At 40.4% G+C, this 25,478-nt stretch overlaps 1 protein-coding gene across 1 annotated transcript in view; it reads left to right on the plus strand.

The window, feature by feature from the left end:
• The window catches only part of itsn2b (intersectin 2b), a 38,859-nt gene extending 27,829 nt beyond the window's left edge, over window positions 1-11,030 (plus strand). The window contains exons 26-40 of the mRNA XM_085370624.1: window positions 305-401; window positions 541-735; window positions 4,081-4,202; window positions 4,369-4,475; window positions 4,611-4,794; window positions 4,938-5,036; window positions 5,517-5,600; window positions 5,718-5,801; window positions 5,885-5,947; window positions 6,213-6,362; window positions 6,454-6,572; window positions 6,660-6,742; window positions 6,834-6,917; window positions 7,147-7,320; window positions 8,612-11,030. Coding sequence (XP_085226750.1) covers window positions 305-401; window positions 541-735; window positions 4,081-4,202; window positions 4,369-4,475; window positions 4,611-4,794; window positions 4,938-5,036; window positions 5,517-5,600; window positions 5,718-5,801; window positions 5,885-5,947; window positions 6,213-6,362; window positions 6,454-6,572; window positions 6,660-6,742; window positions 6,834-6,917; window positions 7,147-7,320; window positions 8,612-8,760 — 1,794 coding nt within the window. The 3' untranslated portion in view covers window positions 8,761-11,030. The remainder of the gene's footprint in view (window positions 1-304; window positions 402-540; window positions 736-4,080; window positions 4,203-4,368; window positions 4,476-4,610; window positions 4,795-4,937; window positions 5,037-5,516; window positions 5,601-5,717; window positions 5,802-5,884; window positions 5,948-6,212; window positions 6,363-6,453; window positions 6,573-6,659; window positions 6,743-6,833; window positions 6,918-7,146; window positions 7,321-8,611) is intronic.
• Window positions 11,031-25,478: the final 14,448 nt, after the last annotated feature.

Below are 25,478 nucleotides of genomic sequence, written 5' to 3' on the forward strand. Positions count from 1 at the left end.
TCGCTGGATGTTGTGTTAGTAAAATGAACTGTGCAGCAAATCACATTATTTGTCAGATAATTTAACCAAAAGCTTCTAAAAGGTACCAGCAGTGAAAAGCAGACTGAGAGGTCTGTTTTATTGACTCTGACTAGCAGAGGTGTTTTTTTCTTTGGGAGAAAAATGAAATGATTATTTGCTCGGACATAAACATTCCTTTTGTTTTGGCATAACACTCAAGCAATCATGAACTTTGGAAAAAAAATTGTGAGTCTGATTAAAACCTCACTGAAAGCCAGTGACTGTTTGTATTTTCTGACTCCAGGCTCGTGGTAAAAAGCGTCAGAAGGGCTGGTTCCCTGCTACTCATGTTAAAGTACTGGAATCCAGCAGTGGCAAGTCCACACCAGCACCTCAACCAGGTAACGCAGACACACACAGACACCACTTTAAGTCACTGGGGGAGGGCAAAAGTCAAAGCAGCATGCATTTTACAGCATTAATAAAATACCAGCGTGGACTAGGCAAAAATAATAACCTCACTGTCCTCTTCATATTCAGTCTGCCAGGTGATCGCCATATATGATTACACAGCCGCCAATGGGGAAGAGATGAGCTTCTCTAAAGGGCAACTGATCAACGTTTTAGACAAGAGTAACCCTGACTGGTGGAAAGGAGAATCCAACGGGGTTACTGGATTGTTCCCCACCAATTATGTTCAGATGACCACGGCGGACGTTGACCCCAGTCAGCAGTGTATGTAAATCTCTCTTCCATGTTGCTTCAAACCTGTATGACTAACTATTCTTAAGTGTTTGTTCATTTACCCGTACCTGCCTATCTGCGACCCTTGATAGTTTATTATCAGCTCGTCTGTCACACTTTTCTTCACACTGACCGTCTTCCCCCCCTCCCAATCTGTATTTCTCCCTCTCTCTTGTTCTTCGTTTGTTTCTCTTTTTAGGGTGGTAGAAAGACTCTTCCTCCTCCACCTCTTCTCCCTCTTCACCTCCCGACTTCAGAGAGACCCACTATCACACTCTGCTCTGACAGGCTGAAGTGATTGGACACTTATCTTCTAACTTCTCCCATTAAGCAAATTTCATTTTGTTCACTATATTTAAGACAACCTCAAGCAGCAGGTGAAAAATTAAAAATGAGGGGGGCTTGAGTAAATTAACTTGGGAGTGAAGCTAGTTTTTCATGACTCTTTGTGGTGATTCTGTGACTTTTTGATTCCTTCGGTTTTTTGTTTTTTTTTTTATTGTAAAAGTTGACGCTGAGTGATAGTGGGTTTCTCTGTGGCTTCTTCTTCCTTCGGTAGACACATTTCCTCCCTCATTCAGCCCAAACCTGTCTCTGTCATATGTTTCTCTTTTCCGTTATTGGCTCTCCAGTTTCTGGAGTTCTGCTCACACAAACCTAACTGTTCCTCAGAGATGTGTCTTTAATCAGACATGATGGTAAAGTGTTACTGCAGCTGCCTTAACTCTTGTTTCATACTAAAGATTGAGATCATGATAAACCTCAAAAATGTGAATAATTTTGAGGAGGATTGAAAAGGTCCGACTGCTGTCCTTCCAGTGAAATGTTATAAAGTCTGACCTGCTGTCTTAATGAAAGTGATTCAAAAAGGGAACAAAGAATCCAGTATGAGCATATCTGCATCAAACTTAGACTACAGCAGCAAACGTTTCTAGGACTTGCCTCACCGAGGTGCATTAGATGGTGCAAACTGCAAAGCTGATGGTGGGTGTCATGTTTCTACCTCCTGCATGCTTTTTACAGGCAGTTCACTCACTTAAATCACACCAAATATGGACTCATCTGAAGAAAAATATTTCCTGGAGTGTGCCATATGTGAGAAAGGAAAATATTCTGACTTAATTCTTGCTAAATTTCCCAAAGTTCATGTGGGAAAACAGCTTTAGAGTGAGTAAACCATTAAAGACATGGCCTGTTGTCACGCATGAACTCCAGATTGAAATGTTGTCCCTTGAAGTTTTCTTTCTTTCTTGTAGCACACAACAGAAAATGTTTCCTTCAGATGTGTTTGCACTGTCTGTTATCTCTCTGCTGGTGTTATTCCTACAAACATCAAGTGTCCAATCACATTTTTGTGATGTCTCGGTCTTGTAACTGGGGAAAAAGTTTTTTTGTTTGTTTGTTTGTTTTTTATGGGTTTCATTTGTTTGTTTGTTTTTGGTTTTACAATGCTAAACCGGTTTGTTTATCCTAAACTTAACCAAAGTGTGAAACTAATAAGTCCATATATCTAAAAGCAATAATTTCATGTTTTCTTTTGTTTTCTCAGAGTTAAGTAGTGTCAGTTTAATCCTTTCAATGGCCACAACTTCATCTTTAGATGTTTTTTGTCAATACTTTTTCCACTTTATTGATTCAAAGTTTCAGTGTCATAACAACCTGATGATTCATTTGCATTTAAGGTGTTACAGGTGTTTTGTTTCAGTTGATGGTACAACCATCTGGTTAAAGACCAGTTTATGTTCAATCCAGCTGCATTTGGATTTTGCATTTTCACATAGTTAAGGTCTAGAAAGGTTCAGGACTGCGGTGCATGTGTAAAAATGGTGTTACAGTAAGCCTTGTTTTTAGAGGTGATATTTAAAGATGAGTGCTGCACTTTATATTAATGAATGCTGCTTTTCTGCTGCTGCTCAGGGTGATTTTATTGTGGAAGGGAGTGAATGCATGTCTGCTGATAGTGTTAACCACAGGTTACATATTAAAATAAATAAAGAGGTACTGGTTAATGTTGGGATTGGGGATAAATTCAGATCAATGGGTGAAAGACTTTATATCCTGTGGATGCTCTCTTGGTGCACTGACTCCAGGGAGAAATTAGAAATGGTACAAAAGAGTTTGATGACCTGTAATGCAAGAAGAGCTAATCATTGTTAAAGGGTTTTTTACGTTTTTGGGAGTGGGGAGAGCCTGTATTTGTTTTATCACAGTTTATTTGTTGGGATTTCAGGTGAAAGGCTGCCATAGAGAACAACACTAACAGTGTTTGCACAACTGACTTTAAAGATATACCAAACATTTGTGCTACAAAGGTGATGGAAGATCTGTGTGGTATATTTTCTGAATCTGAAATAAAATAAATAAAATAAAGATTGTGTGAGTTGTGCTCAGTGTTTACATGTTCAATAAAATCCACACGATTAAGATGACCGAATAGATGAAAACCATCTCACCTTGTTTTTGTGATTTTTTTTTTTTTTTTTTTTTTTTTTTTTTTTTTTTTTTTCCCTCTGTTTACCTGCATGGATCTGATTTGTAATTTAGTCCCAAAGGATTGCTTCTTGAATAGTTGGGATTTGTTTCTCTGCTTTTGTTTAATGTTATCTATGTGACTTTGGCCAACCTGTACTGGGCTACCTTATCTAAAAACATGTGAATATCCACAGTTTTATAGACTTATTAATGGATGAAGGTGCAGAAAAATAGGAGAAGGTCAGGTTTATCCACCTTCTTCTCCCCCCCCCCCCCCCCCCCCAATTCAAGGTTGGGAAAGGAAAAAAAAAAAGGACTCCCTTTCCTGTTTTGGTACAAACGGATTTATCCCAGCAAGAAGATAACGGCACAGAAAGAGCCAAACTTGACAGGAGAGACAGAGTACAATCACACTGAGCGAACAGCCAGACAGCTACAATCAGTCGTAGCAATGGATTCACAGAACAGATTTCACTTTCTAAACCTTTGGGATGACACAGCAGATGAGAGTGAAACAAGAGAGGGAGAGGAAAGAAAGGAGTTTATAGGGGATGAGCAGTCAGTTTGCATGGGATCCTCACAGTGGATGAATGGGCGCCCTGTATCAGGTAAGTGTGTGTTAGACGGTTGTCGTCTGCCACCTGCTTTTTTTTTTAAACCTTTCTGAAAGTAATGTATGAGAGGGTACAGAGGAGGAATCATTTTTGTTTTCCTGTGCAGACACTTCCAGCAGGAGGCAGTAAACGCAAACCTGGGCTATCGGTACAAGCAGTCATTTGTGGGTTTTGTTGAAGTGGATGGACTGGTTGGCTGGTTTTCTTTTTCATGCAAACCTCTCCTCTGGGTGTTGCTCCTGTTTTGCAGGGTGTGCGGACTTGAACAGCCTGGATTCACTGAGCCCTCAAGAGAAGAAGAGGCAAGGTTACATCCATGAGCTGATAGAAACTGAGGAAAAATATGTGGAAGATTTGCAGATAGTGCTGGAGGTAATTTCACACAAATCTGCTGAATAATACATGTAAAAGCAAAAAGTAGCGTTCTCAAAAATCACACCAAGAAAAGTTACACGCTGCAGTTCTTACGGTGTTGTGTGTGTGAGTTGGGACTTGGTGTGTTTTGTAATATTTGTGGCTTTTTCCTCTGCTTGTGTAGGTTTTCTGCAAGCCCATGTCTGCGTCGGGCCGGCTGAATGAGTCAGAGATGAGCATGATTTTTGTCAACTGGAAGGAACTGCTGGCCTGCAACTCAAAATTTGTCAAGTAAATACCTTGTGGGCAGAGAAGAGGCGACAGTGTTTCTGATAGCGTGAGGAAATGCTGTGAAGAGTGTTTGTGCAGATTTTTTTTTTCAGTGTAAAAAAGCATGTTGGGGGTTTGTCTTGTGTATGTGTGCAGGGCGCTCCGCGTTCGTAAGAAGACGGGTGGAGAGAACAATCCAGTGGGGATGATTGGAGATATCCTGGCTGCCGAGCTGTCCCACATGCAGCCCTACATCCGTTTCTGCTCATCCCAGTTCAACGGCGCCACACTGCTGCAGACTCGCACTGACAATGATTCAGACTTTAAGGACTTCATGAGGGTAGGAGGGATTCCCACATCCTGTCCGCTTCCAATGAGAGCTTCATGTTTTCCATTTAGAGTTTGGGAATTTTAGGGGTTCCGGTTTTGTTGAAAGACAAGAATGTATCTGTTAATCTTTTAATGTTGTCTTTTTTCTCTTAGAAAATCGCCACAGACTACAGGTGTAAAGGAATGCCGCTGTCCAGCTTCCTGCTGAAACCAATGCAGAGGATCACTCGCTACCCACTGCACATCAAAAACGTAGGCCATCGTTTTCAAGTGTGGCCTTAACTGGCTGCATTTGACTTTCTGGTTGTTTTATAAATTCTGTCATAATTGTATCTATTATTTTATTGTTAGCTGTTTTAAATATTTAGACTCACATTAATATACAAAAACAGAATTTATAAGGGTGTGGAGAGTGACGGACTATGCAAGCGCTTTTTTCCAGTTCTACGATACTTTTACTTTAAGTATGAATGTTCTCCCTGGAGAGTATTTTCAGCCAGAGCTTTACATTCAGGGACGTGATCAGAAGTTATCACGGTAAGCTCTCATTCTGCACCAGGTATCAGCTTCCACTGCCAGAAGTAGTCAAAATTACGCTCCAATATCTTTGCAGTGCATGTTCATCGACAGAGTATCCAATGAAAGACACTCTTCAGTGATGGAAAATAGTTGTTAATAAAATTAACGTCAAATGTGAGCACGATTAGCTTATTAGTGTATTTACTTGTGCAGATCCTGGAGTGCACTGCAGAGGGTCATGCTGACCGAGGTCCTTTGAAAGAGGCGCTGGAGAGGGCGGAGGAGCTCTGTAAACAGGTTTTTATGATCATCATTTCCTTTATTAATGAACCCAGTGAGTCGCTTAATTAGAAAGTCTCTGTGTTGTGGTTGAAAGAATCTGATGTGGTGTTTCTGGGCGATTACCTTGTGCAGGTGAACGAGGGTGTAAGAGAGAAGGAGAACTCCGACAGACTGGAGTGGATTCAGAGCCACGTTAATTGTGACGGTCCTGTCGAGGTATTGAGATTTACGGTTTTTCCTTCACGGATCTTTGTGTGAAAACATTGAAACGTTGTTTTAAACTTTCTCGCTTTTTACAGCATTTGGTCTTTAATTCCCTTACCAACTGTTTGGGCCCCAGAAAACTGCTCCACAGCGGCAAGGTGAGTTTCACTGCAGGTTCTCATATTGGCTGGCAGGATGGGGCATAACAGATGATGAAATTTGAAACTTAATGGTTCAAATCCCAGGAAGTAGTGTTACTGGTTACAAGCCTCATACCACAAAGTAAAATCTTCAGACACCAGTAAGCTTTAAATAATTTAAAGTCGTGTTTTGCTGAAGATTTGCGAAAGTAAATCAGTTAATGTTGTTAGTTTTTTAAGTGTTTAATCATACATGTGCGGGTGTATCACTCTATCGTCACAGTTGTACAAGGCAAAGAGCAGCAAGGAACTCTGGGCTTTCCTCTTCAACGACTTCCTGCTTTTAACGTACGCGGCTAAACAGTTCACCTCATCTGGACCTGATAAACTGTTCAGCAACAAGAATAACGTACAGCTAAAGATCTACAAACCAGTAAGAGATGCACACGAGTGGAAATCTCCTTTGAGGCAACGTTAGACTTTGTGTTTGTGCCCGACCGTGTTTCATCTTGTGTTTCCTGTAGCCCGTCCTCCTGAACGAAGCTCTGGTCAAGCTTCCAGATCCTTCCAGCGATGAGCCCATCTTCCACATCTCACACATTGACAAAGTCTACATGCTCAGAACAGACAACATTAATGAACGGTATGTGCACACGTCGGCGTACGCACAGAGAAATGTGCCAGTGAATCAGTGGCTTGTACGAATTCCTGCGTGTTTGTGTTTTTTCAGGACGGCGTGGGTTCAGAAGATTAAGGTGGCGTCTGAGGAATTTATTGAGACTGAAAAGAAAAAAAGGGACAAGGTTTATCAAGGTTTGTGTCTACACTCCAAGAGCCACATTCGTGTCACCTAAACGCAATAATCTCAAACAATCATTTAAGCTTTCTGTGCACGTGTTTACAGCACGCTCTATGAAAGGCAGTGGAATCGGCAGACTGCTCGTCACCATCCTAGAAGCCACTGAACTCAAGGCAGCAAAACCCAACGGTGAGCATGAATGCACTAAAAACAAATCATCAGCTTTTTTTTCTTTTCTTTTTGTTTCTTTGTTTTATACTTTTACACTTTTATTTTTACTTCTTCCTTTTTTTCCTTGACTCTCCTTTTTCCTTTTTTTTTTTTTTTTTTTGATTATCTGAATCAATCCTCAACTTGCTTTCTCTTTACCTGCTCTTACATCCTCCTCATGCCTGTCTGCTGTCTTTCCCTCCTGCAGGTAAAAGTAACCCTTACTGTGAAGTGACCATGGGAGCTCAGATCTTCACATCCAGAGTAATCAACGACACCCTGAACCCCAAATGGAACTTCAACTGTCAGTTTCACATCAAAGACATCTACCAGGACGTCCTCTGCATTGCCATCAACGAAAAAGACCAGTTTTCACCAGACGGTTAGCTACCGGCTAATTACATTATTTCATTTTATTAATATTGCTAAAGTTTGTTCAGAACTCTTTCCTTAAAAGCCCATAAAATAGTTAGATTATGGTGTAAATGTATACAAATTAAATTATTATTAACACTTGTTTGTAAGAAAACAGTGGAGTTCCCACTCCAGGTTGGGAATGAGCTGCTGCTCCAAGTGCAGAAAAGTATCTTGGGGGTCTTGTCTTTGAGTGAGGAGAGGGTGGAGTGGGAGATTAGTGTGGATGCTGTACCGGTCTGTTGTGGTGAAGAGAGAACTGGCCGTGAAAGTAATGCTGCTGTTTTACACTTCAGTCTACATTCCCACCTTCACCTACGGTCACTATCTCTGAGTCACGACTGAAAGTTTAAGGTTGTGGATAGCTGGAGCTGGTTAAGTCGTCTGATTAAGTTGCCTCCCGAACACAAACTATGAAATGGAGAACCCAACACATGTCATGGAGCAAGCTAAGTATTTATTTACGGCAATTTTCTCTATAAATTCATCTACAACTGAGTCACTTTCCAGCAACTCTCCCCTCTGAGCTGGGTCGGCACGCTTGTTAGCATTAGCTTCCTGTCTGGACTGCCCTCTTCTCCGGGTCACGGCATCCTCCTGAAATAGAGGAGGCATGATTAGATGATGATTACTGGCTGTTCCCAGCCTCCCCTGACACTCTCTGAGCCCACTACTCCACCCCTCCCTGCAGCTAAGCCACAAACCACACCCCGCCACAGTGAACTACCAGGACGTAGCCCCAGGACAAACCAAGGACACAGCTGACAGATTATTTCTCTGCTCTGGCTTGGGAATGCCTCACATAAGCTTGAGGAGGTAGCTAGAGACAGGGGGGGCTAGGTGTGCCTCCTGCCCCCATGACACGAATAAGCTGTAGAAAATAGATAAATGGTTATTTTATTCAGTGGCAGAATGACAAATCCTCTTAAGACATGGGTGTAGGGTGGGAGTGTCAAACACGAGGTCAGAGGTCCACACCAGCACATGGATCAATCGGGGGGACTGTGTGAAATTAGTTGAACACACTGCTGTGGGGTTTAAAAGAAATATTAAAAGAGCATCCCATGTGTCACTGAAACTGTCTCAACAACCCCACTGGTTAAACGTTGGCTGTTGTTGGTGAATATTTTAGTTAAACTGTACACAGGATAATTACAAAAAGTATAAAAAGTTAAACATGGTTTTCTTCTTTAAAAACAGAAAAATAAATAAATATAACTTCCTCCGAACTCATGTGCTGTTCTGTTTTCTCGTGTCAGAGTTCCTGGGCCGGACCGAGGTTCCAGTGGCGACCATAAAGAAAGAGTTCGAGAACAAGGGACCAGCGACGCGTCGGCTTCTGCTGCACGAGGTCCCAACAGGGGAAGTGTGGGTCCAGCTCGACCTACAGCTCTATGGACACAAGTAGCCGCAAAGGAAGAACTGAAACAAGAAACTACATCCTCTGTAGAGACTTTCAAATAAGAACAGTTAACCAAATTTTAAAAGGCTGCTTGTTTTCACATTAACAAACTAAGATGGTTTCTCCTCTAAGCTGTAAGGAGAGACGGTCTCATTCATCAAGCCTTAATTAATTTAATATTAACCAGCAGTAATAATACCTCTTCTGATGTCATCCAAGTCCTGCAGTAGAGATGGCCTTTCAACAATTCAAGCCACGAAATAGGAATTGGAGCTCATCTTTTGTTCCTCGGGATGACTTTAGATGGAAAGGGAAACTTGTTCACCTGCTCAGTATGGAGACTTGGTGTGTCCCACAGTTGAATGCGAGTCCTATGTAAAATTTACAACCTTCAGATGGAGTTAGGACCAGACAAAAGCTGCTGAGAAGCAGATAATTCAAAGCAATAAAACTACATGTGCTCTCCTTTAGACTCTCAGAGCTCTGTATCTCAGTCGGTTTTTATTAAGTATTCACTTTGCCAAGTCTGCTCAGCCGAGGCCATTAAACGAGACACTGAACTAACTAGTGTTTTATCTTAACTGTCAAGAGATACAAGTTGACTCTTTATATTATTTTCTTCTTCTTTTTTTCTGAGGAGATCATGACTGACTGCTTTTTAGAGACTTTGCTGGCCTGCTTTGTGGCTGTCGCCAATCATAAACTGTCTGGGCTCACTTCTCACAGTGACATCAGAGACAGTAGATGGCAAATGATGGACAGTGACAGCTTGGAGAATAAGTCTGTAGAGCTGGACTGAAGTCAGTTTACTACTGTAGATCTCAGGATACGTTGTTCTGGGTTGAGTCTGTGTCACTGTAGCAACACTGAACACTCGTTTTGTTGTTTTGTGTGTATGTTGGGATTCGTGAGTACATATCTTTGGAGAATAGAAGTATAACGATAGAGAAGCGAACAGATCCTGCAACTTTGGGAGGATACAACTTCTTGCCTTAATAAAAGTCATTTTTGACCTTTTTTTTTTTTTTTAAATATATGATTAAAATAATTTACTCTTCATTGGGATGATGCTGGGCTTGACTGTAGACTATTTTTGCTTTTTCTTTAACGTGTGAAATCAGCTACGGCCGAGTAATTTCAAGTGAGTTTAAGATGATTAAGGTGAGAGTTTTGTGTTTTTATGCAAACAGTTTTGATGGCGTTAACTTTTTGAAGTAACTCAGATCGAGAGCAATAACAAACAGTATTTTCCCACTTGTATTTTTTTATGCTTTTTCAAACTGCCGACACATTTTAAGGCTCACCCCTCTCGTCCCTGCCTGCTTACAGTAATATTGTGACCTCAAAAAGTTAAAGTTGGCGCGTACGAACGTCAGCCATGAAGACGCTACAAAGATAAAGGGTGTAAAAGCTGCGTATTTGTGTTGTTGTTGTTTTTACTCTTACTCAGTGTGCTCAGATTATTTTCTAACTCTGCATTTAAACGAAATGTGTTGTATTTATTTCTTAATTTATGCGTGTGACTATCCAAAGTTTAGAGCGCCTTTCTGTTTCATCGTGGAGAATCGGTCGGTAATCGCTGAGTTTGTTTTGTGAGAAAGCCGGCTCAGTATCTTAAGACTTTCCACACATGAACTTCTGAGTCCAGTCAGAATATTTTCCACAGACTTCCTTTCTCACATGTAGCACACAGCAGGAAATGGTCTGCTTCAGATTCATTCGCACTACTGGAAATGTGGAAATGTTCCTTTTGGGTCAGAGGTGCAAACTTCAGTCCAGCGTCACATAGACTTTTTACTTGGGAGCACACAAGAAAAGTAAAGACGAGCTAACGTCTGATCCGACTGCATCAGATATTTGTGTTGTTCATTCACCTCTGCTGGGTGATGTCTAGACGTCCAGCGCTGAAGTGCATGTGTGGAAATGGATTCATATACATTTTTTCCCCCTTGATTGAGTTTTACTGTAAGGAGACGAAGTTGTTCATTGTTTTCTTAGGTCTGATATTTTGTGCTCTTGTACTCCACTGAGTTGCCCTTTTTTTTTTAATCAACGAGGTTGTTTTTAAGTCTTGTTGTTAACTCCTGTTCTTTTTTTTCTTTTTCTTTTTTAATTTGTGGAAGGTGTGAGACTTCCTCGTCTGCGTAGGGCTGTGAAAGCTTGTTTTCCTCTTTCATTTTCAGCCTCCTGCACTGACTGCTGAGTTTATGACCTCTCTAACCCTGACTTGCCTGTTCACAGCTGACCGGATTCTGTAACCTGCTGTTTGTACTCACCTTGGCCTTTATATGGCACTCGCTGTATCAGGGTTTCTTAAAGCAAATTAAAGATATTAAAAGTGATCAAACTGTCAATTTAATTGTCCGGTCAAACAAAAAGGACCAATTAAAATAACTAAACTGAGCGAACATCCTCCTGCAGACTATGCAGTTGAGCACACCATCCTGCTGTTGTGCTTTTTCCAACTACAGTGTTATGTGCAGCATTTTTTACTAAACTACAACAGATTTTACAGTTTTCATAAAGCCGGACGTGATTTGAAGATAAATTCTCATGTTTGAACAAGTGAAATATATATTTTTGGGGGGTAGTTAACTCTTGGTTTGCCTGGTTTCTCGTGGTGTCCGGCCACAGAGTCCGTAGAGTTCAGTGCAGAGTTGTCAGTGCGCACCAATAGCTCTCATTAAGTCCTCCTTCACCCTCCACTGGCTCTGGGGCCACAGGAGCAGCAGCCATTATGTAACCACGCTGAGTGGGTCTGTGAAGAGATGACAGCAACGTGACTGGGTCGAGAAAGTCAGCTGAACTCTACCTACTAATGCATTTAATGCAGCGGGATATGTGATGATATAACTAAAGGGATTAAATGTAATTTATACTTATTTAAGTAAGTGTCATAGCATTGCCTGAAGATTTTTATTTATTTATTTTTAAATACAAATACGATTCACTTGAAAAATCAGTCAAATGTTTGCATTTTGTGACAGTGGCGTTCCACATCTTAAAAACCTTGGAACACCTAACGGTGGAAATCCCAGAGGAGACCCAGAACTCAATGGACACGTACATTGACTGCCCTGTGTACTTCTCCCAACTGGAGAGTGTGGCTGGGGTTAAGGATGTCTGGAATTCCTTGCCTTAGCATGCTTCCAGCACGGTCCAACCTCAGATAAGCAGAAGACAATAGACGGAATGTGTTTAGTGAAGGTGACCCAATTTAAAATTCACATATTCAGTAAAATAAAAGAAGCTGTAATAGCTTGCCAAAATGCATACACTGACGTTTGTGGTGGTTCTTGCTGTCGTGGGTATCTCCAGGTCCTCATTCTTGCCATGATGGCACAGACTAAGAGTGAAAACAATAGTGGATAAAATAGTTTCTGTCCAAACAGATTCACTGAAAAAACATGTTATGTTGTTTTTTTTCTCTTCCCTTAAGTCTCTTAAAGGAGGCTTTGGGCTACAACATGGTGCCAGAACAGTTGCAGTGGGCCTTGGTATTGATTCCACAAGTCTTATTCTGTGTTTTCATTGTGATGGGAATGAATGCTGTCGATCAGTCCAAAATCTCCCGCTGGCATTCTTCTGAAGGTCATCGATGAGTCACACTAATCAAACCATTCGGTGCTCCCCATAATAATGTATACAATCATTCAAAACAACTTTGTATGGATTTGAAGACAAGAAACATGCCAGAGAAAAAAGTCCTGCCACAGCCTGTGTAGGTACTGCAGGTTGGCCAAAAGAAGACGTTTACAATAAACAATTTTTTTTTTTTAATGTTTACTTAAATTTCTAAATATATGCACTCACAGGTCACCTCATTAGTTACACCTCATCAGCTGCTTGTTAACATATAAATCACATGGCAGCAAGTTAAGTGAATTTGAATATTGGATGTTTGTTGGTGCCAAACAGGCTGTTCTGAGTACTTCAGATGATCTACTGGAATTTTTCCACAAAACCATCTCTAGAAACAAGAAAATATCCAGTGAGCAGCATTTTGTTTTGGTGCCAGAGGTCACAGCCTGCATGAAGCTGATAGAAAGGCAACAGTAACTCAAATATCGCACCTCTGAACACACAACACTTTAAACCTTGAAGCAGATCGGCTACAGCAGCAGACAACCACACCTGTAAGTTCATGCAGGAACACCAAAACTGAACAATGGAAAATTAGGAGGCCGCTTCCTGATCTGAGGAGTCTCAATTTCTGCTGTGACATTTGCATGGTCAGGTCAGAATTTGGCGAAAAAACACACAAGCATGGCTCCTGCCTTGTATTAAACGTTCAGGCTGCTTTTTATGCTTCCCATTTCCATCTCTATGACCACAGGGACATGGTGGAACAGGAATTTGTCATTATGGGTGTGCAGCTGACAAATGTGCAACAACTGTGAGATGCAGCCATGTCAATATGGACCAAAATCTCAGAGGAATGTTTTCAGAACCTTGCTGAAACTACTGCATGAAGAAGGAAGGCAATTTAAAAGGAAAAATGGGGCACAAGTGAGTAGTGAGTGTATGTCAGCTATGAGAAAAAGGTCAGTCATGAGGCTGGTTTGACTTCAAGATACTCTTAAAGGATTTTTTCCTTATAGAAAAAGGTATAGTAAAGGTTCAGAGGCAGACAGAAATAGAAATGGCAAATGAAGAGCCAGAGGGAGAGAGTGTGCATGAGACAAAGTGAAAAGGAAAAGTGCAGCAAAGCAGAAGAAAAGAACAGTTTAGAGGTGGGAGGAGAAAAACAGAGACAGAGGAGAATAAACACACATGGAGACAGAAAGAGAGCGTGGAGGGAGAGAGTGACATCTGCATACAGGATGAGTCTGAGAGGCCCTCAGTTCCACTTGAGTTAGTCATGGGAATGATTTGATTATCACCACATGAACAGTTGTCTTATGTAACACACACATACACACAAATACCCTCACAAAGAAAACACAGAAATAATGAGGGATTTGTGTCCTGACCAAAAACCTACACTGAGTAAAGGTGCCCTGAAGCAGCAGACAGACAAGAGGGTGAAAGAGAAAGACCACGTCCACGTCATACAGGTCTTTTCCTAGACATTAAAACACTGAAACTCTCCACCAAAACGAGCACAAATCAGCTTTTTGCTATTGTGTTGATTTCTGATCATGTTCATCAGAACATGACGCCTAGCTAAAAATAAAATAAATAAATAAATTGAGGACTCACCTAAACGCTGTCGATGAACTGATGTTGAACTGAATTAAGGTCGTGATTGTTATTATTATTTTTTCAATCATTACCAAAATTGGAACAACAAGCCTCGCAAAAGTTGTCATTTTTCCATCACAGTGGGCCCAAAATCAGTGGCACACCCACAGAAACGCATAAAAAACGATAAGCAAACTTTACTTCACGGCAGGTTATTTTTTCTGTAGTGGGAAACGATGAAACTGTTTCCACAAATGCCTTTAAACACATCAGTGCAGCACTCGGTGAGATGTTAATCTGTTCCAATAACTTACAAACTGCTCAAATGTGTGTTAGTGCACATCTGAAAATAGTTCCCACTAAAGCTAAGGTACCCAGCTGTTTTATGAAATTGTTTAGTCATTTGTAAAGCTGAAAGTACAGATTTGTGGCCCATTTGGGGTTTAAGGTTAAGAGCCAAAAGACCGCTGAATATGTCCAGGTTAACCAAAGCCAGCACACGCGAATCTTGGGACATCTTTAGCTTGGCCGACTTGTGTTTATATTGATCAGTAAATATGAATTACTCCCATCTATGATGAAGTTGATGGTGTTTTATTTTGCTGATGTGCTGAGATGAGATTGCCTACACTGACCTGAAATTTCACCCCTGAAGCTTCTTAAATAATGAAGTGAAGCACCAGTGGAGCAAAGACCCCAGTGTGGCGCAGACCCAACATCCCCCCTCAGCACCTGAAACTCACAGCTATTTCAAAGAGGGTTGACAATAATTCCTGACAGAAAACACTCCACGGCTTTAAGAGAGTTAATATTTCAGCACCCTGAGCAGGAAGTGCAGAAATACATGCATTATGGATTTAAAGTGGTCTGTGTGTTGTGTATTCTGCAAAAAGAACAATGTTTAGACATTAAAATCGCAAACATAAGGCGATGCTTGGTTTATTTAATATCTATTAACCTTAATTCTGCTATATCAGCGCTATAAATAACCTTCACATGTGGCAAGGAAAAAAAGATGCGTGGATTCATTTTATTTATTTCTCTCCAGTAATTGTGCAAGAGAGGGGAGTTTGCATGTAAATGTGCTGAGATTTCAGATTGTGCAGACCTGAACACAACCAGTAACACAAGGCTTTTGTGTGATATTAAGTGTTAAACAAGCCATTAAAGAATTACAGAAATGTGAAGATGCTGATTTAATAACTTGTGCACGTGTGGGCGTAGAACGGAAAACGTGATCGCAGTTTTACAAAGAGCAACGGAAAGATCCAGCAAATTTTCGACAACACGGTTGTGTCAAATCTGAAACAGATATTCCTGACAGAAGTGGAGAAATAGAAATGAGATTTTTTTTTGTTTTAGATGTGAAACCACAGAAGTGAAACTGAGCCTATCACATGTGTAAGTGCAGAGCTAAGGCCTGTAACAGTCAGCACTTGGACTAAAAGACAAAAAAAGCATAATCCACTGTAACATCTGTTTGTATCACTGAGAAATAAGTTCGTAAATGGTAAATCACACCTAATAATACAGGTGAGTGTGCGCATGAATGCAAAACATACATGCAATAGACTACAAATATAAGCTCAAGCTCTATGAAACGGGATGTTGTGTTGTATCTAAAAAAAAAAGGTTATGCATGGTCAGTAGTAGGCCTGAGGTAGACACACTCACCCTCAGTGCACACTCTTTCTTTATGAAAACCAGCTTATGTATGGAGAAAAGCTGTAGGCATGCATTCTGTGCATGCACATCATTTATTCATGCAGCTCCTGATGATGTAAAACAAACATGAAGAGACAAACAGACCAAATAAAATTAATTTTAGTTGTCAGTTACTTGTAGCCATGTAGGTGCTACCAGGCGTTCCATATCTTCGCTTCAGACCGAAATGCCATGAAACTTTTTCATGTCAAACTTTTGTGGATTCCAGGGGATCAACAGCATTTTGGATTGTTGGATTGTATATTGCAGCACTGGGTTGATCTTCAGATTTGTAACAGGTTTTGCTGATGCATTAACATTTCTTCCGTTTTTATCTTATTTTGACCAATATTCAGGCCCAGGGATCAAAATACAACAGGAGCAATTCTGATATTTCCACCATGAAATATTAGCTTATTAACAGCATCACAGACTGCATATAAAAGTATAAAAAGGATCACCCAGTGTTTTGCAAAGTCCTGTTTGTGAAGACTTAAACTTTTTTGTGGTATCCGCTTTAGTTTTTTGAAACCAAATGTCACAAGGGTGTGGTTCACCTAACGAAAACCGAAAAACACAGAATTCCTAAATGCAGCACATGCAGATAATTTGAATGAAAAGCAAACTGTTAATTGGTTGTTATCAACACCTCATAAACAAAAGAAAACATGTATTTAATAGTGTGAGGGGATGGATGACAGAAACACTGGGGAGAATACTTCTAAATAATATTAAAAGAAGAACAGAAATAAAACAGAAAACAAGGATCCAAACAACAACATGACAGTACTTTAAGACTTCCCTGTGGAAGCACCTGTTTTCCCACAGACACATGTGTATTAATTAAACTAGTTGTGAGAAATACTCTAAAACTTCTGGGCTCTTTTTCATGTCTGCATATCTGACCTGTCACATCCTGCTTTTGGTCTCCAGCTGAGACCATAATTTACAAAGAGTAGACTTTCAATTCGCCCCCTGCTGGCTTTTAAAAAGAACCAAGGTGTAGCTCCACTCACATATCTTTTATATACGGTATATGGTCAGCATTAGGTGGGGGTTCACAAGACCACTGGATTGGCTTTTAGTGATGATGTCATTATCTGTAAGCATCAACTGCCTGTTATTTATCAATGATATAGTCATGACCTTCTGACCTTTTGCAGGCAGTGGTAGAAGTTTGACTTCTGGACCTTTTCAGGTTTCTCTGGTCGATTTTAGGCAATAAAACTATGTAGCATGAGGTTTAGGATGAGGAGGTCATGGTTCAGGTTAAAGTACACATCTTGGAGAGCCTGTCTGGGTGAAAGGCTTAAACCATGTCTGCACAGACACGCAGCAAAAGAATGAGCAAAATACTGACAGCTTAAATATACCTCAGTGATTTAATGGGTGTGTAAGACTAGTGTTGCAGTGAGATGAGTGTCATATGAGTGTGCAGCAGCGCACTACAGCTGGCTGCCTGAACAAGTTTGAGTTTTATTGTTTACACTCAGAATTGTTTTGCTGCACGTTAGGAAGTCTGGCACCTTTCTGAAGAAGTGAAAAGCCAGCATCTTTGTCCAGAGTTAACATGACTAATAGCAGTAACAGTAACTTTAACTAAGAGCAAAGGTTTACCAACGATACCACTGCATGTTTTTATTTCCCTACATACCTGTTGAGTGCTTAGTACCTTGTTTAACTCAGTCACCCTCCCCAACCACAGCCCTCGAGGGTTTTTCAAACTTTTCCCCTTGCGTAACATCAGCACAAAAATAACCTGCCAAGCTGATGGGGTAGCTAATGAAATTTTCATCAGTGTTAATCTGATATAAAGTTGTTTTTGATCTTTTAGAAAAGTGTTGATTTGGTGCTAAAATATCAGCTATAAGTATTACTGTAAGGGCACATGGTCCGACTGCAGTATAAATAAATAATAATAATAATAATAATAATAATAATAATAATAATAATATCCAAAGTGTGCCCATGCAGTGAGAAGGTGACTTCACAGGTGACTGAAATCCTCATCTGTCACAGCCACTCACTGTCATCTCTGCGCATGTGAAACACTGTGCTGCTCAGTTTTGAATTTTATCTCATGCCTCTTTTACTGATTAGTGACTATATATACAAATATATATATATATATATATATATATATATATATATATTTACACATTTAAAAAAAGCTTAGCTTTACAGGGTGCAGGCGTGATGTGATTTTCTGAAATTTCATGTGATGCGTCTAAATTATAGCACTTTTTTTTCAACACTGCACATGAAATATTGTATTCTGCTTGGTTTCCTGCCCCACTGTCCCTCTTCTTCTCCTCTCCTCAGTGTTTCTCTCTCCTCCCTCCTGCTGAGCGCTCCACATGAAAAACAGACCAAGAGCAAATGAGGAGAGGCAGCGAGTCTTCATTTACAACTGCACATGTGTCCTGCTGTGTGTGCGTTGTTGAGCGAAAGAGGAAAAAGCAGCAGAGTCAGAGAGGAGGGCATGCAGACGTTTGGGAAAGGGAGAGAGAGGAGAGAGATTCGGCAGACCTGTCGGGGTCTCTCATGTCACATTTCTGCCCCGAGGAGCTGACCTATGTCTCGCTCTAAAAAGAAAACTAAAACGGAATAAAGGAAAGCTGCACTCTGGAAAACAGTCGGAGCAGTGTACCTTCTCCTCCTGCTGCTACGGCATTAAAGAAAGAAGAACTGAGGGCATGAAAGGAGAATGACTGACATTTTTAATTTGTATCTACATAAGAAAGAGAAGAGGAGACGGAGGCTTTTGGGCCTGTCTGACAACTGTGGGAGGGCAGAGGAGATTTATACTTATAATTGTACTGTTAGTCTTCTTTTGGTATTCTTTGAGAGAAAGGCAAAGAGAAGAGTGGAGATAATAGGAGAGGAGAAAAAAGGGGAGGAGAGAGTCGAGCACAGAGTATTGGAGTACCGAGAGGAGGAGAAAAGAGAAGACCAGAGTAAAGAGGAAAGGAGGAATGAGAGGACAGGAGAGCAGATGGGCTCTTCAGATTATTAACATGTAAGTAAAAACATTTTATTTACATGTGCTGATAACTGCTCATGGTGACACCACTGCTGGTTTTTATATCTGCTTATAATTATTATGATTTTGTAGGAAGTCTCAAATCTGTCTTTCTCACTGCTCGATTACTTTTCCCTCCATATAATTACTCTTTGTGCCGCCAAGTAATTTTTTTCCTTTCTTTAATTTTCTGTCTTGTTTCCGTTTTTTGTTTTTTTTTCTAAATCTGCGTGCACACTCTCGCTCCGGTGCAGCAGCAGAGGGAAAGGCCAGTGTCACGTTAGATTAGTATCAGCAGTCACACACACGGGGGAAGAAATATGCTTAAAGTGTGATGAGCATGATGTGGAGGATTGAGCCTGTGCAGGAAGAGCTTTTGTATGTTCTGTTAGTGTCGTGGTGGACTACACCACGGGTCGGAGGAACTATATAGTTTTCTCAACCACATGGAGGAAAACAAAGAGCTATTGTGCCACATAAGAATTTGGCCAGACATGCAAAAAAAGAAAAGAGAGAAGAGCATCAGTGTGTATGAAAACAAAGGCGCAACATGTTTTACACCTCGGGCTGGAGTCTAGGAGACTTCACTCGAAAAAAATTAATATATAAGGAGCTTGATATATGCCTTTATTGCTTTCATTGCAGTGATGGGACTAAAAAGATTTAAAATATAACCCTGTGGACTCTGGATAATATCTGGGAAAGGTATCACATGTATGGACTGCAGTGACACACAGAGATGTGATCACTGAAACTTTGCATCCCCATAGAGTAAATGACTGAGCCATAGGTAGCCATTGATTGCCACACCTATTCTTACAAACTGAAGCATCATCACCGAACAAAGCTGGGAATAACTGCCCAACAAAATACCTGAAGAAAAGCACACTTTATTCTGCCGGCTTCACCTCTGTTATCCAATACTTTGGGCAAAAATGTTCAAATGTTTAGGAAAATAAAAAATGGTTCAGTTAAAGTTTAAATATGTGTTTTAAATTTCTTGTCGGCACAACACAGCGATTAGAGCCGCCCTTGTAGGTAATGCCTGAGCTCTGCTCCCGAATACAGTGGGAGCAGATGTGGGCATCAAATAGGTTAAAGTCGACCTATTTGAGGGGATAAAGCTGAAACCCAGTCAAAGCAGTGAAAGCATCATGGACATCCAGTAATCTAAAAGGAGATCAAGAACTCAGGCATGTACTGTTTAAAAAGCAGTGATGGCCAACCATTGCTCTTGTGTGCCAGATGCCCAGTCCTTGGCTAACTCCACTAACTCCTCTGTCTGGGAGGAGGGAGCTGTGTCCCAGCTGTGTCCCACGATTGCCAAAAACTGCCTCCAATAACTGATGGACTGGTGTCCTATCTCTTGCACTGCATGCTGTGGGGGTCATGTAGGCACTTTATTCTAACGATCAGCATCAAAAAGATAAATATCCAGGGCTGAAATGTTGAATGTCTCTAACATATCAGCATACAATTCAATAAGTATGAAAAAAGACCTTGCAAGGTAAACAAAAAGTGTGGTGAGCACATGAACCTCACATGAACACTTCCACATCAGCAGAAGGAATTTCATGCCTTGTACGTGCACTGCGTTCATTGAGTATTCTGCATTTCTTGGAAAGAAAAAGTTCCCACCAGAGATTTTTTGCCCTAAGCAACACTCCTCCAGAAACTAGGCTTTCTCTGATCATGTGCACCATACAGAAGATGGCTGAATCCCCAAATACCTCCTCTGTGAACCTTGAAGAAACACTCACCAGGGCGGCCACACCATCACCACAAAGACATATTAGCTACAAACATGCTCATAAAGCCGCCAATATTGACATGGTCACTTGAAATGCTTGAAATGTAGTTGGGTCAGGAGAGCTTCAAAGAAAAACATCTGCTTCAGTGGGATGAAAAGACGAAAGATGGCACGCACAAGTGCAAAAAGCCTGACTGAAAGACCGGCCACTGCCTAAATCTGTGAACAGTGCCCAAAGGACTGCCACGCCTTTGTACGACTTCACATTCACATGCACACAAGAGCACTGATCCAATGGTTCTGCAGGACTTCGGGTTCCCTACGGGCTTCATATTTATTGGACAAACAATCAGAAAAAAAGTGCTTTTAAGGAAGAAAGCAAAGAAGAGCATCGCAAATCTTAGTTTTGCAGTGCGATCGACCGACTGTGAAGTACAGAGTGAGAAAAAGCCTTTCGCATGTAGTTGAGTCATCAGAGTAAACAGCTTATTATTTCTAGACTGCTGAACAGAGTGTGACTGACTGTAATGAGCTGGCAGCAGGCCAACCGTCTCATACTAATGTCATTACATAACTGTGGCGATCAGCTGGCTGATAGGAATTTATTGCATGACTTTTCATTCACCACTCAACTCTAATACTGATGAACATCTGCTTTTTGTCCCGCGGCTTGTTTGTGAAGGTAGATAGGTGTTACATTTTTTTAAAAGGTGTGATTAATACCCATAACTATAAATTATTAATGATGGTATAATGCTATTTTTTTTTTGTAACATACAGGAAGCTATACTGTCATATTTAAAGACAGAAAGAAAGAGTAAGCAGGGGAGTGGGCGAGAGAAGGGCAGTCACGTCCTGCAGCATTTACACACAACATCACAAAATGACCCTGACAGTCAGTGACTTTAGAAGGGCTTGGAGGTTGTGTTATGTTTGCTCGTGTTATGTTGCACTTTAATGAAATGCGATTTGCCTTTTTTGTTTTTTTATTCTTTGCTTCTGTATGTCCCGTGATGACAAGTTGCTTTTCGACTCTTCAGTTTGTTTTCTAACATAATTAAAAGCGCGAGGTGTGTGTTTTTTATGCCTAACAGTAAGTAAGGAGGGGACAAAAATGACTCTCGCTTGGCCCATATTTCCAGAAACGTGACAGATAAAATGCAGATTTGTTCTCTAGTGTCCTCTTAGTTTCTCCCGACAGGTCAAGAGCACTGCGCTTCAGCGTTTTTACAGCTGAAAACATCCAGAGAAATTAGGCCAGTTTGATCTTCTCTCAGAGCTTCATCCATTTTTCATCTGTTCAAGTTTAAATTTCAGTGCCGTGTCTTTACAGCTGTGCAGCTCAAGAGCACAACATTCTGTATTTGGCATCTTTGTATTTCTACACAGTTCAGATTTACATGTTTAAAAGTGTCATTGTTCATTTTTATAAACGCTGCCTTTTCATAGGCTGATATCTTTACTGTTGTTTGGCATTAAGAAAAGAGTCTTCGTGAAGTAATCTGATGGAGAACACACAACGTGTATTAAATCTGTGGGGAAATCACATTTATGAAATTAAATAAAGTTTATTTACAGCAAGATTTTATTTGAAGAAGATGCTAGAAAAGAAAAGTCTTACTGAGGTGCTTTGCACATTTTCTGTGTAAGCATTAAGCATTGTTCAGATTTAATATGTCATTTCTGGAAATTTTGCTTAATCATTATCGTCATCATTTTTTGCAGCTACAGAGAATAAGAGTATCTTAGGACACAAGTTTTCATTTATCTCTAACAAGACTGTAAATGTCTGCAGGGCTGCGGGTGTTAATGTATAAATTCAGTTTTCTTACACTCTAGGATTATCTTTAGGAAGAGGGAGCTTTTATTAGATGGCCTAGCTGATGGGGACAGGTTTATTCTTGGTGCTGTACAAGTAAAGTCATTCAAACTCCATCATACACATTATAAGAATCATGTGAACCATTAAAACTGCAGTCTGCAGAAATACAGAAAAAAAAAGAAAAGAAAAACACTGCTGGAATAGACAGCCCACTCGTGCAGTCATACTTCTACGCTTTAAGCAATGCACGTCCTCCATATGTGTCCTCCATATGTGCTAGGAACATGTCAGAGCTGATTTTTGGCTTCACGCAAGATATAAACTGTGCTCTGAAGGTCTTCTGTTTAACCCACTGCATCTTATTTCCAACACTGAATCATAAATGATCTGTTCTGATATGAAAAGACCTGTGAGTCTTTTGTAACAGGCGAGACTGTGCAAAGTATTTTAGAAACGTCCAGACCATTTCAGACTTGAATTTGAATTACAATATTCTGAAAGGTTATTCAGATTTTTTTTGACACCAAATGACACCAAAAGCCACTCGAGCTTTGAGTTCAGTAACACTGATAACACAGGGGCTATGAAATTTAAATACAGAACTAAACTAGTTCAAACACAATGATTTGTAATTTAAGCTGGTTATTCTAAAGAGTTATTGTTGTATTTCTTCTTACTATTAATTACTATTAATATTGCTTTATTGTAACTTAATAATTTCTCCCCCTGAGATTTAGCTACTCATTTCAGTGTTTAATAATCATCACTTACTGTATATGACACCAACCATCATGTCATACTCTTTATGCTTGAGCTTAAAGAAATGCCCCGGATAGTCTAAGTTTGGATCTTTATGTCCAGACCAAAGGCCGTATATAATACACTCTATTCTGTGGCCTAGATAAAAATAAAACCCCCCTTACACTTCTTGTTAGTGTGGATAATTTATGACATTCTCTGAAGCCCGGACTTGATGGACTGTCTCTCTGAAACAAGCACATTTCCAGGTCAGCGCCAAATGTGCGCATGTTAAAAACCACTTTCATGTTTTCAGCTCACTGACAAGAGACGGTAATAAACCGTAGAGTAAATGTAGACAATTTAAAGGAACAATTCACCACCACTACATTTATTTTTGCTCTGGCTTGTAATTCCTATGCATCCGGCTGAACTGTTCTTCAAAGCAAACAAAAAATACATGTGGGGGAAAATAAACTTCCCAGAAATCGGTTACTCAAAAACAAACGTTGTTGTAAGCCCTTTCATGTAGAAATCATTTTCTCTGTAAAAAGAAGCGCATCTGTCTGTGCGAAGAGACTCATGCTCATGACAGCATGACAGGAACTAAACATTAACAATGTCCCCTTCGGCTGAGCTGCAATATTAGGTAGCAGCAAAGATTTTAGCTGGAGGATGTAGTTCAGGCTGATACACTAAAACAATCTAAAAGCACGAATAGCACTGTCTGCAAGCCAAAAACATGAGCTTGATTCTAGGCTGTGCTTCTTTTAGGCTTTAAAAGGCACAGCATTAAAGCTGAAAGTTAACGTGATTTAAGTTACAATTCAGTGTGCTCAAAGCCAAACATCCATCTATGCAGAGCTACAGCCAAGCTGTTTAAGTCCTGAGACATTACTGCAACCTTCTTATGCTTTTATTTTCTTTCCACACATCTGCATTGCAACTTTAGCACATTTGAAATGAGCGCTTTTCAGCACTAAAGTTGCTTTGTCAGTTATAAGCTGGTGCACGGCAGCATGTGTGCTTGAGTCTGTTGCCAGGTTCGCAAAGTCTTAATGGGAAGCCTTGAACTCCTGAGCTTTCAGCAACACTCGCAGCTGTTTGTTGCCACCTAGTGGTCGACAAAGTAAGAAATTATTCTGAATCAAATCCTTGATGTTCAATCTTCACGTTTAAAACAATGTCCACGTCTATGAACTGTTTTGTGTAAAAATACTTGGTTTTGAAAATCTCCACGCTGGCTTTCCTTTACTTCCAAACACCCTCTCTCAAGTGAATGAGCTCTGCACTAAATCGTGTGTGTTCATGTCTGTGTGCTGCACAGATATTGCAAAACTGACTTAAGTGCACAAAAGAATGTGTGAATACATGCGTGTTTTTTGTGCCAAAAACAAAATATTATCTGAGGTATGGATGCCTAATTATTGTTTTTTTTTTCCCTTTTAAACGCTGCAGGAAAACAGCTCAGGCATGTTGATAATGATGGTGAAAACTGGGAGGGAGGTACAGATTGATGGGTAAGGCATCAGTGTTTTCAAAGTCCTCTGTGATTAACTTTCATTTGTTAAATGACAGTTTAACCACTTTGACTTGTCTCCATAAAGCCACAGTTTTGATTGTTGATAAACTGAAAAGGGGTTACCAGGGGTACCTTTATTTTCCACCCTTCCCCTGTACTCACTTTAATGTGGACAACTGGCTCACATGAACGTGTGAAACGTGGTAGATTTGCTGCTCTGCTTGGTACCATTGTTCTATTTCATGATCCATTTGTGGCCAGGATTTAGGGCTAATTATCACTCCTCCACCACCGTGCTTGACACATGCGTTGTTTGCCCTGACATGCATGTTTGGTTTTCAACAAGCATGCTATTGTACATCATCTCCAACTTTGGTCTCTTCTGTCCAAACAACATTGTTTGTTTTGAGGTTTGTTCAGGTGGGGCAAACCTAAGCCCTGCTGCCTTGCTTAGTCATTTTCTAACTGTATTGTCACAAAATGTAATATCATGTTAACTGAGGCCAGCAAAGTATGAGCTGTAACTCTTTTTTTTGCAGTTTCACTGAGCATTGCATGGCCTTCGGTGAATTTGCTGGGACCTCCACACTTGGGAAGATCGTTGCATTGTGTTAGCACTCATTTAAATGCTCTCAACCAGCAAACTGGCAAAACTATAGCGGTGCTCACATTTTCTGACGATCAATCATGTGCATTTGATTAGCAACACCTATTTGCTACTTTCCCTCTTAATTCCTGTAGTGAGGGTATACTTGTTTTTTCTTCTTCTGAGGATTGCATGCAGTCCTGAGAAAACAAACTTTTTCACATGAATGTAGTTTAGCTTTAGTACATGACTTATTGAAGTTACTTACGCTATTCATTTTCTAATTTGTTTCTCATTCTTATGTTTTAGGGTATTTACAGGTTTAAGAATTCAGGGAAAATCCTCCTTATCATGAGGTGCTGAACTGACTTCTGCAGGAAAAATAGTAACCACAAC

The sequence above is a fragment of the Diplotaxodon limnothrissa genome, linkage group LG1, assembly GCF_057381915.1.
Source record: "Diplotaxodon limnothrissa isolate DT_005_m linkage group LG1, D_limnothrissa_male_GT1.1, whole genome shotgun sequence".
Classification (NCBI taxonomy): Eukaryota; Metazoa; Chordata; class Actinopteri; order Cichliformes; family Cichlidae; genus Diplotaxodon; species Diplotaxodon limnothrissa.